The sequence below is a fragment of the Calliopsis andreniformis genome, chromosome 9 (assembly GCF_051401765.1).
Source record: "Calliopsis andreniformis isolate RMS-2024a chromosome 9, iyCalAndr_principal, whole genome shotgun sequence".
Lineage (NCBI taxonomy): Eukaryota > Metazoa > Arthropoda > Insecta > Hymenoptera > Andrenidae > Calliopsis > Calliopsis andreniformis.
In genome coordinates, this window is record NC_135070.1 from 16,046,842 (window position 1) to 16,069,152 (window position 22,311).

The 22,311-nt window shown below is 43.7% G+C and overlaps 1 protein-coding gene across 1 annotated transcript in view; it reads left to right on the top strand.

The window, feature by feature from the left end:
- LOC143183829 (uncharacterized) overlaps nucleotides 1–22,311 on the top strand; it is a 118,594-nt gene that overhangs the window by 54,505 nt on the left and 41,778 nt on the right. Inside the window, exons 2-5 of the mRNA XM_076385566.1 lie at nucleotides 2,248–2,483; nucleotides 4,328–4,554; nucleotides 5,855–6,156; nucleotides 6,673–6,950. Coding sequence (XP_076241681.1) covers nucleotides 2,248–2,483; nucleotides 4,328–4,554; nucleotides 5,855–6,156; nucleotides 6,673–6,950 — 1,043 coding nt within the window. The remainder of the gene's footprint in view (nucleotides 1–2,247; nucleotides 2,484–4,327; nucleotides 4,555–5,854; nucleotides 6,157–6,672; nucleotides 6,951–22,311) is intronic.

Genomic DNA, 22,311 nt, shown 5'->3' on the forward strand with positions numbered 1-22,311 from the left:
ATTAGAGCTTTTCCTTATCGATATACAATTTTCAGAAATTTATTAAATACCTAGATCATAGGTAAATATGAAACTGTTCTAGCTGAATTTTTATTGTAGTGACATGTAGTGATTACCTACCAGCAATTTTGAGAAATATTTCAGACATATAATTTCTATGAGACATAATTTATCACTTTAAAAGCAATAAATCGACACCAAAAATTGTATGCATTTATGCTTCTTGTATCTGTAATTGGATATTCAACAAGTAACCATAAAACATTTCCATGGAAGAAGTTTATCCTCTTGTTTCGAAGGTGTTTGAAAAGATGAGGTTTTAAATTTCCAAGCGCCGTAGGAATCGATCCTATCGAAAAGGAAAAAACTCGGTTTCTTGTTAGAAGATAGTATCTAATAGAATTTTTATGGGAAGCTGTAAATATCGGGCTTCGAAATGATGAAGTCATTGGATAATGACTGTCATACAAACGCCGTTTACTATCGATGTACAGTTTTTCGCTGACCGTAATAGAACTTTACCAATTTCAAGCCTTTTATCCTTATATTGAAAGAGTCGTAAAAGTAAATTTAATTTGACGTTTTTACACCATCATCGATGCATCTTTGATGCGTTGCAACTCATTATATGTTGCAATTTAATTCTTCCATTTCCTTTGATAAGATCAGGTACAAGTAGTTAAATTGAATCTCAAATTTTTGTGCCACGTGTAAACTTAGAGTAGCTCGTACTAAACTTTTTCTCTTATTGGATATTTTAATACGCTAATCCATCACCATTTTTAACTTCCTACTTTTTCAACCACAGGAATCGCTACCTAATTCCTCATAAAACGTTCCAAGCACGTCCCAATCTATACTCGATTCATTCACACTCCATTAAAACCTTCAATCGAACTCCTCCCGATCCCAGGAAAACTACATTGTCCGCTACACTCTCCATCGAGCATACAAAACAGACATTCGGACTGCAACAGAATCGCCGCGAGCAACAAATTCAGCAGAGTGTTCCCATAAAACTAATGGTACACGTGTGCAGACGATGGCGAAATCGTGGCAGCATCTGATCCCAAGCAAAAGGGAAGCATCGCATGCGAGCATCTCGGCCACGTTCGATCCTATCGTCCAACAAATTCGGCCATGCGTACGAGTTACTGCCGCCATAAAATTCCGGCCATTTAACGATGGCAAGAATTTATTGGATATTTTTGGTAGCTAATGTGGCCAGTGACCTCCGCGTTCCCTCCCTTTCCTGGCCCTTTCCCTCCTCCCTGATCCCTGCCTCTCCCCTGACCCTTCATCGGTTCGACCCCTTTTTTGGTCCTTCGCCCTTTCCCACCTCGCCTCTCCTCTCTTTTGCCGACCAGTACCGAAAAAACTTCCGTACGATTCTCAGCACGGGCAGATACGCGGCTCCGATCGAGCTTGAAGATAATGGTGGTGGGACGGGTTCATTTATTGGGCGTAAATCTCTTCTCCGCCTAGCGCCGGCTTTCAGCCACCGCGTAATCGCGTCCTACGGGGTTATCCCTCTCTTAACGTATTTCATCGAAATTCCTCGTGTCGAAAGACACCGTTTACACGGGCCGACGTTAAGGAAGCTTTACGACGTATCCTCGGCTACCGCCTCGTTACGAAACCGGTGTTAGAGGCTCAGCGGCGCTCGCGAGGGAACGTACTGGGCCCAGCGATCCGTCGCGGATTTATCGGCGCGGTGATGCGCCAAAATACGAGTCGGCAGCCAGCTGTGGCGTAAAGACCAGGGAAGCGGCCGGCTTTTAGAGCCAGACTGTAATCGGCCGATTCGCGGCGCGCGGGTGGTCGATATTTTAGAGATTATCTGATCCGAACGAGGACGTTAGTTCTGTCGGATTGCCTACTGGGGGATCTGCGCTGATGTGATGGAACTGGTCCAATGGATGTGCCTTTGGTACTGATGTAAGAACGGGGAGCTGGTATGGAGAAGGTTCAAGGAGTAGATTGGGAAAGTGTTTTAGTAGTTTCTGTGGGATGACTGTTTTAGTTTTTCGGTGGGTTCTTCAGGGAGGTGCGAGTGACTTTGTGTGATTTTAGAGATTGAAATATGATACATGTTTGGAATAGGATTCAGAATTTAAGGAACCAAGAGTAGGAAATATAGAGACTGTAAGTCTTCTAATTGTCTGAACTGGAGTAAAATATGTGAGTTGCAAGCGAAAGAAAAAATAGTGTGGTATTGAACTAACCAATGAAATTTTCTGTTTCCAGGTGAGGTGTCAGGTGAAAACGTGTCCGCAAGTTCTGGACCACGTGGCGGCGATCGTGGAGAGACGACCGATTTAGGGACACACACGGAAAACAACGACGGGGCCACCCTGGCCGCGAATACAGCGGTCGACGCCAGGGGCGGGAGCCCCCAGGGAGCCCACCTGTCTGGTGCGGCTACCCCTAGACCGCCAAGGGGTAGAAGGCGGCAGAATCAGAATGGTCTCGACACTACACAAGTAAGTGTAGCGCACTTGAGAGTAAAAATAATTATTTATGATATAAACATATAAAATAGAAGGTATTGAATGGGAAATGTTAATTAGTCAAGCTAGAATAATGCTCGCCTTTAAGAAAGGAGGTATACTAACCAGTTTAGACTGAAAAATTCTTTACGAGTATCAGTCGTTTTATTGCATCTGTAATTAGTTAATTGCAGCGTGAGATTTTGTAATGTCCTAAACGTGGCAGGTTTTTACTGCTTCCAAGGCGAGCAGGTTAGAAGTAATTTGCTTAAGAAAGTCAGTGTTTTGCGTAAATAGTTGTATTTAATTAGTTTACACAATTATCAACTTCTGAGAAGAAATTCTTGACTATTTCTACCATCACTGAAATATTTTTCCTCTGTATTCATTTTTGGGAAATCTTTATCGATTCTCCAGTTTAGAAAAAACTACGATCTTTCTATGGATACTAAAATCACCTCTCGTACAGTGGTACTCTCACTATTTGTCTTCCAACAAATTCCCAAAAGTTTCGTGCCTGAAGTGTTTGATCAGCATCAAAACTTCGAGTGATTTCTCCGTCGAGAATCCATCGGTTGAAGCGGTAGTCTGTACTCGCAGACACGAAGAATCTCTTCCAACCCAGTCCAGACCGGTGCTCTATGACAGCGATGTCAGCCAAAGCTGCAGTGTCATTCCGTCGCTGACATCCGCGTGGTCGTTGAACGCTTCTGTAAATGTCCTACACAGAGGCCAGAAAAAGGCAACGGTTCGGTGGCCGAGAAATATCGATGGTCATCATTCAGAACGGTCGTCGAATGACACGTGGAAATTCTTTGCTGGCTACTATCTTTCGTCGTCGATCGGATGAAGACCTCTGTGTTGAGACAACGGAACAGGGGGAACAGTGGAGAATAGTGGAGTCAGTTGGACTAGAGAAGAGGATTTCTAGTGGGACAGGATTCTCAACTGATTTATGTTAGCTGAATAGTACAAGCGACTGCTTATACCCTAGGGATTGAAAAATTTGGATATACTGATACATCAACTGTTAGTTAGAATCTAAGCTAGTATCTCGAAAACTATAATACTGCTCTAAATCGAAATTAAGGATACTTGTTGACTTTCGACATCCCTCTCTCCTCCGTCAACTTATCCTCGCTGAAAGATGACGACTGCTCTCTATCGCCCCACCTTCAGAAAGGAAGCGTTTCAAAGTATTAACTTAAGAGGATTGTAAAGATGGTTGGTCGTTCAAGTTCACTCCTCGTGGAAGTGATCCAGTCTTAGGCTGCCTTCAACAGAACTGTCCTCAACGGTATCCCCTTACGCGGGGAACTGGCTGGTCGAACTGGACGAAGATCAGGGCTATTCAAAACGTACAGCGGGATCGTGTCTATGTCGCGAGGCCCCTTGTCAGGAAGAGGTCTCGAGGCGAGAAAGAGATTTACCGTGGTCTCTTCAAGCGGCTTCTCCGACTCCTCGGGGACCCTATTCTACGCCAATCGAGTCTCGTTCTTCTTAGTGTCACGCCGCGTTCTCCTACAGCCGAAGAGGAGTCAACTCTTACGCCACGCGTTGCCTTCATTACCATATCTCAGATGCAATCTGTTCCTTGGAATTAATGCACAGAGATATTTCCTGCTAGGTCAGGTCCTCCCCGAGTGAAACTGAAGCGGCTCGCTGTACGTTCTCAATGACGAAGGACAGTAGAAGATCATTCCTCTCCATTCGATAGATTTAGGGACTATTTCTTAGCTAGCTATTCGACCATTGCTACCTTTTTATCCTTTGCTATCACTTATAGAATCTTCATACGAATCGTCGTTTAAAAGGAAGGAAATATTTTTTTATTCCAGGTCAAAACAGAACGCCTCACACCAGACAATAATTCCACGTCGTCGAGGAGTGTGACACCATCGTCGTCTAGCCATCCAGGAACGCCGCCAAATGCTACCCCTCTGGGTGGACCGGAAGGCCCACCACCACCCCATCACCTCAAACACATGGAGCAGATGATGGGACGGAACTACAGCGATTTCATGAGAAGCCTCGCTGCCAAGTACAACAACGCCAACCCTAATGAGTATGTAGTCTCTCATGTTCCAGTAGAAATGAGATTTTTGAGACTCTCGTGGTTAGAATTATAGCAGCTCTTTTTCTCATAAACCATTACTAGACTAGTTTGATATTTTGCCAACATTGCATAGCCCAGGTTTATCAGTGATATAAGGACATAGTACCTGTGTTCTAAAATGGGGTGATAAGTCTAGTTAGCCTAATGTCTCGCAGAGTGGAATACCTCTGAAAAACTTAAACTTCAAATTCAACTTGCAAATAGCTTCTCAAATATATAGGAATTCCTTAAGAATTCATAGAAAATCCAAGAATCCACGCTTCCTCCTAACCACAGCCACCAATCAGTCTCTTCGAACGCAGATATTCTTCAAAGCAGAGAGCATAAGAGACCTTGGAAGCCATGACGCTTGCCTTGACATTCTTCATGCGATCTCCCTGTTCCGTGTGCATACGTGGGAATGTAGAAACGCGTAAGCGGCGGCACTCTATCGGCGGACACTCCGACGAGGATACAATGCAACGAAGGGAAAATATTGATCGTCTTGTTACATACCTTGAAATATTGATGTTCCAAGGAGACAGGGTGCTTGGGTGTCTCGGAAGTGCGCAATATTGTCACGTGGAACCGGTTTCCGGGTTCACAGATAGACGTAGACTTTCAATTATGTACCTTCCGGCACATTGCCTCGGAACGGGGGAGCAGAAGATGCTCGGTTGATCAGTCAGCTATCAGGCATAGATCCTCATGTCGAGGACGCTCGGATCCTAGCGATCTGTGACATTTGCGGAGAAAGTATCTCGTTCAACGTTCCGATACGCTGAATAAATATATACCAGCGTCCTTCCAATGCATGCATGGGATGCATCTTACCTGAACGAACTAAAATACAGGGAGAAGCGAGGAATTTATGGTCCGCTAATTTGAATATATTCGAGACAGAATTTTGAATACTGTAGAGACTAAATTACAGAATCTTTAGCAAGTGTGAAGTTTCAAGGATCTCATTCAACACGTACTGTAATGATAAAGCAAAGATGCAATTAACTCTGTCGTAACGATACGTGTTAATGGTTCTGTAATCCTGTCTGCAAACTAGTTTGCGAGGAAGTTATAGGAATGTTGAGTCTTAAGCGGAGGAAACTGTAATTTGTCGAGATGTGTATTGGAAAAGAGTACTGTCTTGGGATTTTTGAATTTTAATGAAATTGTCACTTGTAGAACTATTTGGTGTAAAGTTTGCATATAGTGGAGAAGTTATGAATCTCTTGGCGATATAGATACAAGTAGAACGTGTTCGAAATTGCAGTTACTTCAGTTCCCCAAGGAATGGCTACCCTCCGGGTTTAGATCCGAGGTTTCCTGCGTTTAAAACGGCCGCGACGCCCTTCGTCGGTTTGATGGCACCTTTGGGTGCACCTCAACCGCCGACTGTGCCAACCACCTCGCCTCTTTCCAGCAAAGACCCGAAGGAACCGAAGCAAGACAGTTTGTTTGGCAACCCCGTCTTCCCACCGATGCTCGATATGTCGTCGACACAGGCGCTTTTGCACATGGTGAGGACCGCGAATGCTGCGCAGAATGCGGCCGAATTGGAAACGTACCTCAAAGGTAATTCAATTTTTTATTCAATCTAAAAACTAATACTGAAGTTTTATATTTAATTGTTAGTATAATCATAGGCTTTATAAGACCTAGTATATTCGATATGTTGGCATTGCATCTTCCAACAATTTCTTCGAGGGTTTTTATTTTGTTTACTTCCTACTATGAGAGGCTTCTCCTTCAGGCGAAAAACTTTATAGCTTTTAGTATGTCGCGAACCTTCCTCGACGAAGGACCTCTGGACGAAGTACGCGATCGGTGTTTACAGTTTTTGTGAAAATCTGTGATTTGTGATGCGATGAGTTACAATACTGAGCAATTCTGCTAATCGCCTTATTTATTACTTGAGTTGTATGTTTATTTCACTTTTTTTATTGAATATTTATCAATTATTTTATAATTTAAACGACTTTAATATTTAAGCCACAGTGTATTCTAAGGTTACTTTGTCCAACTTTAATCACACTTTACAAATGAACATCCTGAACTTAATTTTCACTGAGAATAAATTTTCTGTATCAGGTGCGAATAAAAGAGACGCAGGGGTAACGAGTCCCTTGGACCTCTCGAGTCCAGGAGGATTTGCTCCGCGCAAGAGGCAACGACCGGAGACCAGGAGATCTGGGAGCGTTTCTCCAAAGCCTAAAGCCACCCCAAGACCCACCACACCACCTCCAGTCAGGTGTCCCTCCCTCTGCGGCCACATGCCCTGCGGCGATGGGCAAGCTGTAAATCGATGGACCATTGAGGACGTCGTCAATTACGTGTCGTCGATCGACAGCTGCGCAGAGTACGCACAGGTGAGTCAGTACTTTTCTTTGATATGGATCTCTTACGTTCCGATTGCGACATTCGTGTGATGCACGTAGCAGTAAATTTCGCAAGAAGTCACGTGAAGTCTGGGAAAATTTTGCAAACAATAATGACAGGGAAAGATGGGTTTGGGTGGGATAAAGAAGTGGTTACCAGAGTCACTTTGAGATTTCTTAATTATTTATTTGACTATACCTGCGATTTTAGCTATGATAGTAAAACTTTTAATTGGTTTAATTATTCAGTTTGAGGATTCTTCAAGATTACACTATGGAAATTTTTATTTATGAATCTTTGGATTTATAGCCACTTTCAAACTTGTGTTACCTTCTAAATTCCACTAGTTCACATCTAGTCGCTTGTCCATTGCTTTAATTTCACTTTAAGATTTCTCTCATCAATCGCATTGCAGCTAGTCTATTCTTCATAACATAAAAGTGCGAAACTCTTAAAAAATTGTATTCGAATGTGTTTCACAATTGGTTCGAAAATAAACGAGTGGCCCTCGTGTCTCGCCACACGGAATATGTTTCATCGTGCCAGTTTTAATTGCTTTTGAAAGTCGTTGGCGTAATGAGGCGTACCGAGAGATCCGTGGCGCGCAATATCTTTAGAACTGTTCAACCTCCTCTCGACAACCACGTCGCGATGAGGCAACAAGGAGGTCTAGGAAGCATTGAATGACCTGACATCAGTCAATCCAGACAGTCTGGCATCAGCGAAGAGACGTTGCGCTGGTTAGAAGAGTTCTATAATGACCCCTCGAAGCTAGAATCGACCCTGCACCCCTCTCTGATCTCTCTTGTCCGCACTTTCTCCCCCTTTTTCTCGGTTGCTCTCGTGAACTCTCTTTCTTCCTCTCTCTTTCTCTCTTTTCTATCCCCGGGGGCAAAATTCCTCAGAGAACGTGAAGATATTCGCAATCGCTCGCCTTGGTACTTTTTCACGTACTTTTCTGTTGAAAGGAAAAGTTATATCTTCGATACAACACGTCTGTGTTTCGATGAGTATTTCTTAGTTGAGTATATGGTTACCACTAAAAATTTTCTAGAGAACATACAAGTCTCAATTTCTTCGATGGAGAAATGCAATCTAATTTTAATCAATAGTCCAAATTCTTGATTTATTTATAATAGTCATTTACTAAAATTTCGTTTAAATAATCAAAATTCACTCATCTGAGCATTCTGCTATAATCACTATAATTACGAGCTCAATACTTGTGGATTGATTAATTTTTGATGATTAAAGGTTCGCCGAGTCATTAGCGCCGCGGTATTCCTCGTTACAAAGTTCACCATGCCACGAGTGAGATTCTGCGACTTCTCCACAGCTGGTTTTTCTGTTCGAAGTTATTAGCCTGTCACATTGGTCACTCACACCTGACAGGCAGCAAGGATTCTAAATTCTTTGCTGTTCAATCGCTGCTCGTTCTTACAGCCAACACATAAGACACACGTTTCTCTGAAGTCGGTTTCTTTCTTGCGTTCTTATCATTAGCGAAGATGGATTGTCTAGAAGTGTGCAAGTTTCTTTGCTCGTCCACTAATTCTTGTAAAGTGTTAGTTCAAGTGCAAGGTTTTTGTCGCTTAAGGTAATGACGCTTCGAACATTTAGAAATCATCTAGGAATACTTTTCTTCGAATAAAAAGGGGTCAAGAGCTTGAAACCAGGTTCTAGTCTTCCATCTAGTAATATGCTTCATTGTACTAATATTGTTTAAACAGTGATTAAGGAACATTGTCCAGAACTTCTCGAAATCAAATCCATCTAAGTACTTTAACACGAGGCACCACCTCAAGAGGTACCTTGACACGATTTTATTTTCATTGAAAATAAGAATCTTCACAAAGTTCGGGGTCCCCAAAATCCTGACGCATCCTTCGAAGAACTCCTGCTGTCTGTTTATCTATTCATCTGGCACCCTTCCCGATTCCATTAGGGACAAGAAACTACTCTGGGAACACCTTCCTGACGTCTTGAAAACATTGACGCGGTCTCGGGCCGTTTCGGAGCGTAACGTGGTTCCTCGAGAACTGTCAGGCCCGATTATGCGGCCAGCTATCGTCAGGGCTCGTTTGCAGCCACGGTCCTCGAAACGTCAGACTGTCAGGTCTGTAAATTTTTGCGAGGGCAGCCATCTAGTCATGCATATTCATGAACACTTAAACCGAGAACGAATGGGGAGCCAGGGAGAGTCCTCGAGTGTCTCGATCGGTCATCCAAGCTGATTCGAGGACTGCTGTGGGACCAACCTGTGAATATACTGGGGGGCCGAATAGATAGCGTCTTTGTTGCAGTTGGCGAGGGGGATTCAGTGAATATCTGAGAAGTAAACCAATAAATACCTTTGCATGACATAGAATATTCTATTATACAAAGTTTTCATATATATAATATAGTTATTTCCTTGAAAATAAAATTAGTAAAATTGCAAGAAAAAAGTTGGGGTATATACAAGTTTATTAGAATCGAGAATTAGATATTTTGGAACATTTCTCACGATTTGATTCCACCGTGAAAGGGTTAAGTAGCTAACTGGAAAGCGTGAACGTTTGGCCGCGCAAAGTGGCTTGAAAAGCGAACGCAGAAGTTCAGCAGGTGATCGACGACGAAGGCGGATCCAGGCTCTCGTGACGAATCGCAGATAGGAGAAGCACGAGCGTACAATTTACAAGATTCCCCCGTTCGTAAATAGCGTATCGCGTCGCGCGGTCTCGGAGAGATTATCTTATAAAGGATACCGCGGTCCGATCAACGGTGAGAGCGATCCCTCGGTAGATCCCGCGGAATTATAGCGTCGATCCTTATCTAGATCTGGAATAGTGCCGCGGCTACGTACGCTCACTTTCGTTCGATGGAAACAGCGAGAAACTATCGCCCGGGAAATGTAAATAATTACCAGGGATACTGCGTATCTAATTATCACAGGGCATTTGGCAGCCGTGATTTATGATCGTCAATAAAGACATACATTCGAACGAGCACGGTTTAATTGCTTGTTAATGGCGCTCTACTTACAGTGCTGTGTATGACTCTAAAGCTCGTAAAATACCTAATTTGGATTTTGAGGTAGTAGAATGTAGTATTAGAATCCAAAGACAAATACAATACTATGAAAATTAGGACTGGATTAGATTCTACTTTCCTAACTTGGGAACCTACCAATTTGTCCTTATTAGACTCACGTCATTCGAGCTTGAAATTTTCAATAAGTCTGCCTCTCTACCTTCTTACAGTTCATTACAACGACCAACATAATAAGGAAGAACGTTCTCATTTCTGCATTCCCTTTCGTCCACTTGACAACCGAATCACGAGTAAAAGTGATCTCCAGCAAGTACTATAAAGTGAAAAGTTACACTAAGAAGAAGCATTGCAGAGCGACTTGAGTGGCCCGTAAAAAGCTCTGCGTGTTTCGGAATCAAAGGAAGATCGTTTTAAAACGACCGCGTGCAAACATTCTTACAAAGTATTCGAGTGTGTGCTCGCATACAGACATGAGACACTTCGGTCCCAGATCGTTAGAAAGTCATGAATGCGAGTCGAATCGGTTCGTACGTCTTTCGTGTTGTGGCGCACAAGAAGATATCGTGTCTTCACGTCCCACGCATGATCTTCATGCAAACTCCTCCATCGTTTTCGCTCGCGTTTTATTGGCCCCGTGCTTGTCGCTCGTTCCAACTATGTTCTGGGCTTTGTTCTGGTTATATGGAGAAACTGTCCTGAGGCTTCTTAAGAGTAAGACGTGAGCATTGATACTTTTCTCGAACATCTACTTTTACTCTAATTTTCCTCGTTAAATAGGAGCAAAAATCCATTACCAAGTATTGAGAATTTTCAGAGCAATGTTTTCAAATACACCATCCATGTAAGATGGGAGAAATAATTTCAATAAAAATTCAGTGTAATTAAAAACTGGGAAAGTGTAATATAGACTTCGACGAGCTTTAAATTCTTCTACACACTCATCTACCTTTAGTTACACCTAATTTCCAAGTAAACCAAGGCACCTCCCACACCACTCTCACTCCCATTTCGGCAGTCCCGATTCCATATCGCTGTCACTTTTATCGCTTTCGCTCCAGAAATCGAGTCACCGAGGCCCTCATAAATTCCACCTTAAAAATCGTGGCTTCTCCCTGGAAGGCTCGTCCAGGCTTACGCGGATCTATTTAAAGCGTGTTGGGGCAGAAGCGAGCAGCGTGGTAGAAAGCAGCATCCTCCGCGTCGCCCAACATGCAAATCGTTCATCAGCGATCCCGCGTCGCCGCTCCAAAAATGTCGAGCCGTCAGACACATTCGTGGCGTGTGCAATTACCGACGAGTCGTGTTACGTTGGCGTACCCCGTTCCTCGTAAATCGTTGATCGATGTAACGAGGAAGCCGGCTCCGATTTCTGCATCAAGCCAGCGAACGGATCCCGATTTTGACGCGCGAGGGATCGACGGGATCATTCGATACAGTCGCCTCGTGATCGACGCGTTCGCCGACGAATATTATCGCCTATTAATGATTAATCGATCCCCGTTCGATTGACGTTCACGTGCGCGAACGCGCTTACACGCTGGCTCTGCTTCCAGAACGAGAGGTCGACCCGGGTCATATCACGCTCCGCGCCGAATCGTTAGAAAGTCCGATCTGGATCCTTGTAGCCACCGTCTCTTTCGTTTTTCCTTTCTGCGTGGCTCCGTTTCTTCTACCCTTGCTTCTGATACGGTCATTTCTCCTGGCTACACGTGGATTTTGTCGTGGTCGTTTTTCGAAGGCGGTGAAGGGAATCTAGGATTGAAGAAAAGGGGAGTGGATGTTTGATTAGGTTGCTTCTATGGTTCTTGGGTATTCAATGTGAAGAGTTCAGAATGTTCGATGTTTGGATGGTACTGTAAGGTGAGAGTATTGGAAAGTTGAGTTTTAGTGTTCGTGATGAGGCACTTTGAAGAAGAATTAGCTCGTTATATTGAAGCAATATGACTTACGGAGTAATTACTGGGATACAGAGATTGTTTCGTGGAAGAATTTGAGATTCTCGGAGATGAAAGAGATTAGCCTCATTCATTGCAGATTTTTCAGTTGTTGGAATGTACCCAGGCTTTGTCTTGGGATGAGTAGAATTTTTATTAATTCTCTCATGGTCTAACTCCAAAACGTATACTTACACTATCACCTAACACATCTCATCCAAATATCTAGGTACCTATAGGTACCTCAAGCACCCAGAAACTCAGAATGAAAAAAATATCTTCAAAAAAATCGCGTCAATTTTTCCCCTCAGTTATCTCTAAAGAACTTTTCTTTCCATTCTCTCCTCCTTATCCCAACTTCAAAATGTATTGGTGCAGGCCTGTAGGAGCGTCTCGCTTAGGAAGAGAGCCATCCATCCGAACGGAGAGCTCGCCTCGATTGCGAAGGATCTCGCTCGACGCTCGTTGTTAGCGCTTTCTGAGAGATGAAAAGGGTTCGCCTTTGCGGTCGTTACGCTGGAAAAGTCTTGTGTAATTGAAGATCTTGTACTATGTTACCTTTATACGTGTACACGGACACGCGTCGAGTAACGTATAAATCAGCCGCCTTTAGGCCGCGCGTCGACGAGGAAGCGACCGGGGACCTCTTTGTTCGACTTGTCGCGAACCTACCATGCGGATTTTCTGCATTTCGTTTTGAGGATTTATTGGCGCGATTCTCGCGGCATCACGAGGCCCAACTACTCCGATGATGGATGGCGAAAGAGTGCTTGTTACTTGGCGGCTTATCGGTGTTTAGGCATCAGCGCTAATATTCGCTCGGGTGATATAATAGGCTGAAAATTTCCCCGATATTATAAAGCGAGGGATTAGGCTCGATTGTGAAATAGAAGTTGATAGTTATTCTTCATACGATTGTTGAAATTCCTAAATGTAACATAAAAGTATTGCCTTCTCAAGAACGCCTAAATGTTCCAAAAATCAGAGATCTGATAAGCTAGGCACTCTTGATGAACACCCACGTTCTTCCATCTAAAAATCTAAACCTTTTCATAAGTAAGCTACCCTAAACCTAAAATTACTCTAAGTTCCCAAGTCCCCTACCCATTCATTCCCGTATCAGCTTCACCATAAACCCGACAACGAGTCCAAAGAAAAGCAAGCTCACTAATGGGTACATCCACCTTGCCATTCAGAAGTGTATCCACACTACCACCTTCCTAACGATACAAAAACCTAGGGAGAGCAACATTATCAGGGGCGTCAATGGCCACTGTTATCAGAACTGTCCACCGGCAAGCATTCCACTGGACAAATAAGTTCGAGCGAGTCCTTCCCCTATCTTGGGCTACAACTCCGACTGATAAATCGTTACAAGCGTCCTCGGGCGTCCCTGCAAAAATTCGTCCCCTTCGGGAACATCGACTACCCTTATCAAAACTCAGCACGGACGTGTACCGATAGAAAACAGTTACTCGATCGGCTTCGAAACGTACGACTTTATCCAGGCGATAAGCTGGACAGGATCGCCACGGATTCGCCACGGTGCATGCAAATCGCGGCTAGAAAGTGGCGTTTATCCCCGAAGCTCGAGCGTTTTCGTGGAATACCCGCGATTCGAGGATCGATTTAATGGGGCGGCCACGTGGTCGGCGTCTACCTAATCGCTGGCTAATTAACCGCGGGAAGGGGGGGGGGAGGGGGCACGTGCGCGCTTTCTCCTTGGATCGTGCGTGCGCGTAATTACAGCCGTGTACGAGCTAATGTTCACACGGACACACACGAGCGCGCTGGCACGGTTGCAACGTGTGATAAAGGACCAGCTAATACGTCCGCGGGCATAGACTTGAGGCTTTTTTCGAGAATTATTGTGGAACATGTTCCGGGGCACTTGGCCATTTCTATAGAGTGACTCACAATCGGGCTTCTGTTGGCCTGTTTGGAAACTGGTCTTTATGTAACTGGATTCTTTAATAGAATTGTTGGGCCGCGGTGAAAAATCCTTTAGGAGAGCATTTATGTAATAACTTTGCACGGAGGAATGCGTTTAAGTGGACCAACGTTTATGCTGTGATGATTGATGGGACAGTTGTGGATTCATTTACGACAATGTACTTTTATTAGTTATAGGGGATGTGGAACAATTTGCACCGTAGTATGCAATATTTAAAGTTTATAGTGGCTGCAATAAAACTCGTGGCAGTATTTAAGAGTACAGAACGGCACTGAAACTCTATTCTAGTTATCAGAATTCTATTATCGTTAACTTTGCTGGTCAGTTTGAGAGCTTCATAAAAGGAAGATAAATCTTTCTTGAACGAGAAGATGTTTTACAGAGCCTCTATCTATTTCCAACGCAAGTAGAATAAGTTCGCAATGTTCAGACACCCACTTGAAGCATGTTCTGAGTTCTCTCAAAGATATAATACACTCTCACGAAAAATATCACAGGAAACATTCTTCCCTTTTTTAAGATTCATTCCTGCAGTACCAACAGCTTCGATAAATTAACAAGATAATGAACCAGAGGAAGTTATTTTGTAGAATTTTTCCCTGCTCCCTGAAAATTCTGCTCGGCCTCTTATCGCTGGCGATCTCCTGTACCGAAGTAATTGAGCATTGATTTTTAGATCCGTATAAGTCATAAGACCAGACAAACCAGTTGGAAGATTGTCCAATTTCAAATGAAAATGTTCTCTCGATCGCGTCCCCTCCCCTTGGTCTGCAGCAGCGAATCGAACGGACCGTACAACATCGTGTACGTTCTGGTTTAACACTCGAATATCTACATAAACAGGTAGCCAGGAGAGAAATTCATACAGAGCAGTCACGTAGGTAGATGTATGTAAGGCGATATGTACGCTCCGCTACGGGCAGACCGTTTTTCTTCGACTGACAGATCGCTACCGTTCGTTTAGAAACGTGTACCGCGATAAACCCAGGGATATACCTTTCAGTAACGTTCGTGTTCTGTCATTTCCAGATGAGAATGTCTCTTGATATGTTAATTGAACGTAGGTGGTAATTAGGGGGACATTAACTGTGAGGTATCTACACGGGTTTATTATGATAATGAAACACAGCCGTTGAATTAATAATTTTTTCCAAACGTCAAACGTGTAATGTATCGAGTGGACAGGGGCCGATAGCGCGCTCGAAACGCCACGTTTCTCATGAACCGCTCTCGAAATCTGACCAACGATACAAATAGCTGTAATGACTGGTGTTCAACAGGAAAGAAGTTCTTCAAATGCTAATTCTTTTATCGTATTCTTTCGATGTAATTGTTTTATCAGTTTTTTCTTTCGTTTTCAGCTCAGTAGGGTATAAAAAGTAGGTCTCAAGTAATAGTAGGTATAAAGTAGATCTTAAAGTCATATATTAAGGATAACCCAAAAAGAACCTTCACATCGTTGCTTCAAGTGTATACCATGGCGTGTATCGACATTTTTGTCCCAGTGGCCCTCGTTTTCCTCTTCCTACGGATCGATATGATCGAGTCTGGAGCCATCACTCACGTTTCCTACGTGGTGGTTCAATAAGCCCCCGGCTTAAACGTCGTGTTACCACATATTCTCGACTAGTTAAGGCTAACCCGTATCCTACATGCCGGCAACAACGGGAAGACGAGGAGGGAAGATGGGAGAGAGAATAGGGGGACGGAGAGAAAGAAGCAGGGTCGTGACACGTACGTGTATACGAGGCACACGCGCGTTCGCTATATCGACAGCCGGTTGCTGTACTCGAGCCGCAATCAACGTCTTATTGGTTCCACTGGCTGTCTTTGGCTATAATTCTCGTTGCCCTTCTTCGGCCAAGACCGCCGCTGAACGCTTCTTCCGGCTACCGTTGCTGATTCCTCATTAGCGTGCACGCGCACTGTTGACAAAGTTGAAAGTGATCGCTCGTCCATCAGCCAGATGTCTTACGACCCATCGGGTCGTTTAAAGAATCGAGGTAAATGCATTTCGAAGACCTAAAGATTTTTACATCCTTTTTTTGTCATGGTCATTCAGGGGTTCTTGGTCTGGAAGATGAATCGTGAAAAGATTGGAATATCAGGATAAGGGTTATCTACCTCTAGCTGGGTAATTGCCTGGACTAGTCTACACCAAAAAATTCATCTAGGAGTGCAGCAAATGATGGAAGATGTTTTGATACTTCGGTAAAGGTTACATGAGCTATTCATCATTCATTATCTGATGCTCTGTACTGATTCATCATTAACTATCGATCGAATTAATTATATCTTGTTCTAATTTGAGATTGACATTTTCATTTTTCCCAGCCAGTGTCGCTGAAAATTGTTCCCTTCTTATCAGATGCATTGTACGTTTCCAAAGTGATCGATCGCTGCGTCGCCATGAAGTTTTTCCATGGAGCTCTGAACTGGTTTTGGAATCAGACGATGCTCGTTGCAGTTGCCCATGTTAAGACTTTTACGTCACTCTAACTACATGCTCTCGTTACGAATCACTTAAATGCCCCTCTAAAAATCCTAACACTAGTGTTTGAAATACTCAGAAATAGAGTACACGTTTTCCACGGAAGTGTTAAAAAGCCAAGCCCACAACAACACAGTAACTCCTGAACTATCACCTGAAACATTTCCCAAGATCTCAGCCATTGGGGTCATCAGATTCATGAAAATGGAGGACATTGTATCGGTCGTTTCACAGATCTGTAACAGGAGCGTAGGTGCCTCAACGCTATCAGCGTGCATATCGACAGATCCCTATTCAGCTCATTGGAACATAACTAATTATAGCTCGTTATAGGTCAATGCTTAATTACACCGCGGGCGAGATTCCACCTCCGCTTTCAGGCTTATCTGTCCCTCGATCTTAATCACGGCAACAGGTTCTCCTCAAGACTGGTTTGATTTTACCATAACTCCTGATCCGAATATCCGCGGAGCCTGTTGACCTTTTCCACCTCGGCGTGTCACAAATCGTGCCACAGAATTTGCCAGCTCCTATTTAGGTGTCGGCAGATCTAGCGCCTTGTTAGCCCGCGCGGCGTAATTGCTTTCTGCGCTCCGGTGCTTCCTTTCTCTCGAGACCGATAGATAAGACGGGGCTTCTGTTTCAGTTAACGAAAGTAAGAGGATGATTAATCAGACAGTTTATTGGACGATCAATGGCATTTATCCACGGTATTCTCAGCTGCCTGAAAAGCTGCAGTCGGTGTAAATGGAATTGAGAGACTGTCGTTCAACGTCGTAACCTATGGGAGGGTCTTGATTGGACTTTCTTGGGTTTACAATTTATTAAGAATTAATCTGTGCAGGATTCTTTGTTCAAACACGACCTAAAGTGGGAAGTAAAAGCCTCTTCTGCGGATTCTGTTTCCAAGGAAAACAACGTCGAAAAGCATTGAGTGCTTTTATGGTTCTTCAAGTTCTAGTGGTTCTCATACAATGTATTACATTATTGCATTCAAATAACCTCGTACAATTTTTTCTTACATTTATGTATGGCATTACAGAAATTTATCAGCGTTGAAGGTTTTCAAGCCGCCCAAGACTTTCTTATTAAAAAGCCATATCCACTTCACAGCTTGTCCATAAATAAAATATTGCATTACCACTTGTCAAAGTGATACACTCCACTTGTCGTGATATATTTTTCCTCTATAAATAAAGAAATATAGATGAACGCAAGATAAGAATTTTTACAGCACTGGATCAAGGAATCGGTTTCTACGTTTTCACACGCAAACGCGAAAAATGCGTTTCCCTTGCGAGCCAAATAAACATGTGCCGACTCACGACTTGGTAATATTGCATGACACGTGTTTAGAGAACAATTCCCCTTCGGTTTTGCAGTAGGAAGCGAGCGCATCGTGGTATCAGCATTAAACTAGTGCACCATTGTAGAAACATGTGCATAAAATAATGGGCCCGATCCTTTAAAGGAACGTCCTTGCATTGCACAGTAGCGCACAGATGCACGTTCTTGCTTTCATGAAATTCTTCGCCGCGATTCTCTTACCCTAAACATCTCCAGTCCCATCTTTCCCGCAGTAGTTGCCGTTGTAGGTGCATGCTTCAGATTAAGTTACTGCTGATACTCACTTGAAATAGTAGCACAGATATCTGTATCTCCCTAGAACGTGTCTGTGCTCTGCAGTTAAATTTCGACTTTTTCTTCGCTTACTAATATTTGAAGTTCTCTGGAAGAATGGAATACCTAGAATCGTGAGACTGGAAAACCTACTTAGACATCTGTGGAAAAGTACTTCAGCCTGTTTTACTCTTATCTTTAATTTCTAGTAATTGGTAGTATCGTGAACGCAGGGGGTAATATTTTACAGAACCCAAGTTACACTGAATGCGATTATAATTCTAGGAATTAGAGTTCTAAAATATGGGGTACATTAATTTAGTTTCTTGATGGAATGAGAGTTCCTTTATTTTTAGTAATAATTTTCTAGACTACAGAAGAACTGGAAAATCGTCCTTGCATTCCATAGAACAGGTCTGATCTAAATTCCAAGTAACTTTTTATACACCCTGCTTCGCCAAGAACATCTCCAGTTTCCTAGAGTGGCACGCGCAGCAGTAGATACACCTATGGCCATTCCCCTTAAATAGATTCACCTCGTTCTTCACGTATCTCGTTATCATTTAAGGATGATTACAAAACGCGGCTACGCTCGTGGACCTCTTTCAGCGGATGATTGCGCGATGATGAAGCCTGAAATCACGAGACGACGTGGTTGTTCAGACTCTTCAATCTCTTCAGTGATAGTTCTGTGACCTGCTCTACTCTTTCACTGTACACTCTCCTCTGGTTAGAGGTTTGATGAATGGGCAGCGCTCGTCTTCGTCTTTTCCCTTCATCCTCTTGTCAGACCTGGTCCTCCCTTGCCTGGATGACAGATCTGGGTTGACTGGAATTACGTCATGCTGACTTTTCGTCAAGTCTTCATGTTCTATATCCTTCTTTTTGATAAATTTCTAGGAAGATGACACTGAAATTGATCAGGTGGCTAGTTTCTATTTAAGTAAGTAGATGTACTAGGCTACTGTTTTGTGACGACTTAATTGAAAATCATTATTTTCAAGATTCCTAGCCTTTGTAGAAGTTGTAGTATGTGAATTAGAAATATCTAATGATCACAGACTAAGTTCGCTTAGCGAATAGAAAGTGTACATGGCCCATGGGTGTATTGCCCACACAGTATAATTCTTTCGTCCCAGACAGCGGCAAGGTAATCCCAGTAAATCATCGTCACGGAACCAGAGCCACCCATTGATCCTCCGTACCCTTTCCCCGATCATTAGACGCTGTTCTCAACTAACACAACTCTCTGATCACCTTTAGGTTCTCCCGTAACTCCAACCGAAGATTCCGTCTCTGTTCTCGCTTTTGTCTCATTGTAATTGCTTCCACGATAGGCAGTCGAACAACCTGGATATCATCAATAGCTCAACCGTCGGAAGAGTTACGGGCAAAATTTTCCAATTTAGTTCCCATTCATCACACTGCTCCTTTCTTTGGCTCCCCATCGAGAAACCTGTTATCGAACTTGCGATTGTACCGTGAGGACACTTCGGGACAAAACCTCGGTTCCACTTTTACCCGCTCCGTCCAAGCGAGCCGACTGCCTCCGGTTCCCTCGGTTCCCTCGCGGCGAGCAAAAAATGAGGAGCATTAAGGAAGAAAGGGACACGGGGAGAGGGAACAGCAGAGAGCTTTCTCGAGAGGGTCTCGTTTCCATCATCGTCTCGTTAAAACCCATCGATCCGCCGGTAGCATCCCAAGACCGTCTCGTGACGCGCTGGAAATGCGGTAAACGAACAGCCGCTGCCTTTAAAGGGCCTGGTCCCGTACCCATCCGCCCCCCCTCCAACCCTCTGGCCACGTAGCTGCACGTCGCTCGTCTCCGTCGTATCGAAAGGTATCTCGGGGGATCCCCCTTCGATCCCTTTGCTCGCGAGGGCACGTCTCGGGACGGCTTTAAAGTCGGACGTCATAGACAGCCGTGGTATCTTTATCGAATCGATTCGGCTGACAAACTGGAGGATACCGCAAGACGAATAGCCGATCTGCATGAGCTATGGAGTCGTGTGCATTGCGATTAGTCAGGGGACTCGAAGTCCTCGTGCTCTAATGGGCATCGTTAGCCGTTCACGTAAAGGAGAGGAGCGTGTCGGTACGCGGCCGAGACAGCCTGCATCTAGCCTAACCCGGGCAAACGACTAACGCAAGAGAACGACGCGAGTCAGTAGTCCCCTTGATGAACGGGTCGAGGAGACGGGACCCCGATGTGAACAGAACGCGTGTACGTTCGTGCCGATCTACTTGTTCAGGGTGTCCCAGCTAATCGTCCCACGATCGTCATCTTTAGCTACTCGCTTTAGCTACCCTGTTTCCCAGAACGCTCGGGATATGGGAACAGGATACCGCGTCCTCTGTTCTTCGATCCTCGTTTTTCTCCATCATTCTGTCCACTCAGTCGCTAGGCTAATTGACCCCTTAACAGGGCAGCCTCTCCGCAACTTGCTCGTTAATTGGGGGACAATATTAGACGTTTCGATGATGCAGTGTTCTTTGGAGCAGAATTCTCTTGAGATCTATGAGAAGCTGAGAAGAGCTTCAGGGGATAGGTTACGTAGAAACCATATTTGTTAGAGTTGCAATCTTGATTTATGGACACGGACACTCACTGATTTCTCTGGTATGTTATAGTTAATCGAGTCTTAATTGTTTAACCGAGTCTCTTATTCAGAGTTGATGTTACCTAAATCTTTAAATAATTCTACTGTATCTCCGCGTTCAATCTTCAACCACAGCGGTACTTCACCCAAAAAATTCTTAAAAAATTCTTCTACCTATATGATAACCTAAAAGTGATAGCTACGAGTCTCTCATCTCTATCTATGCTCTCTGCCGTCTTTCTCCAAGGCCTGGCCCTCTTTCCTCTCGCGAGCGGACTTCTCGTTGTACCCGGAGGAACAGAAGTGGGTCGTGGCACGGGCGCGGTAGCCAGTCACGGCGAAGGTGAAGTTAGGTGGGGTACACACGATCCCATTCCTTCCACGAGGGTAATGATAATTAATCCACCGAGGACCGCTCCTTTCAGCCGGACCTCGGTGGTCAACGTCGGAGGCGCCCTGAGGTCAGCCTCGAGACTCTTCCTCCTTCTGCCTTCCTTTTCCTCGTGCACCAGGCCTCCTTCTCCCGATTCTTCTTTTTCTTCCCATTAACCAATTAATAACGTCACCTACTATGGCGTTACCGTTCCGGTTCTCCTCCCTGTGTTGACCCTGGCGAACGGTACCTGCAAAGAGACTCGGGTTCGAAGAACCCTACGGCTCCAGTTAGGTGATTATAACCCCGGAGGACAGAGTTACAGGGGCCGCGATTTCACGAGGAGCCCACTTGGCCTGATAATTTAATGAGGGAATTTAATGGGTATTTAATTTGTAACCGGATCATTCACGAATCCCTGATGTTACTTCCTAAAGAGTTGTTGTCAGACTGAACACGCTGGCCAAGATTTATTCTTTCCTTATGTTTTTTCGAGTTACTGCAGCTGATGCTGTGTTTAATTTGATGGTTGGTTGGACAGTACAATTAGAAAGTACTTGTGATTCATTTCTTTTTTTTTTAAGAGTTTCATTTTATTAGTTCCTTGTTCTGTATTACTCACAGCTGGTTTCTTGTGATACTGTTTCTTTTTGTTCGTTGTTTCGTTTGAGAAATATGACATTTTTTGCTTGAATAATATTGTGTTCGAGAATAATCTCAGAGAGTGAACGATTGAACGATTCAAAGACGAGTATTTTGCAGAGAAGATCTCCCCGATTGCTCGACTCGTTGAATGTAATCAAGATAGCCTTCTCTTGCTGCTGTAAAAGGACATATTTCTTCTTGCTGCAACCAATTTCAGTACATACGATGCTTTCGAGATAGACGTAGTGTCATTGCTGAGATAAGCTTTTTTTTCATGTGCGCCTGGATCAATCTCTTCTTGCCTGTATCAGCTGTAGTACCACATTCCATTCTCGCGTCATTCAGTCCGAGGAACTTAACAAATAGTGAACCACTGAGAGGGAAATATTATAATCGCCTTAGGTCTTAATATGAATATCATTACACTGTTCAACTAATTGATTGTATCACGTCTGCTTGAGTTGTATCTACGTGTGAATATGTAATATAAATTATCCTTTGAATACCATCAGAAATCATCGACTTGAAAGTGCTAAACGTCTTGATCTTTCGCGAGGCAACGAGTATATTATATAATATAATATGATGAGTACACGGATTTATGCAAATTTCGCATTCAAGACTTAAAATTATTATATCCACGAATCAGAGGTCTAAAATATTTCTTCTAACGTTTTGTGATCAAAATTATATAGACTTCT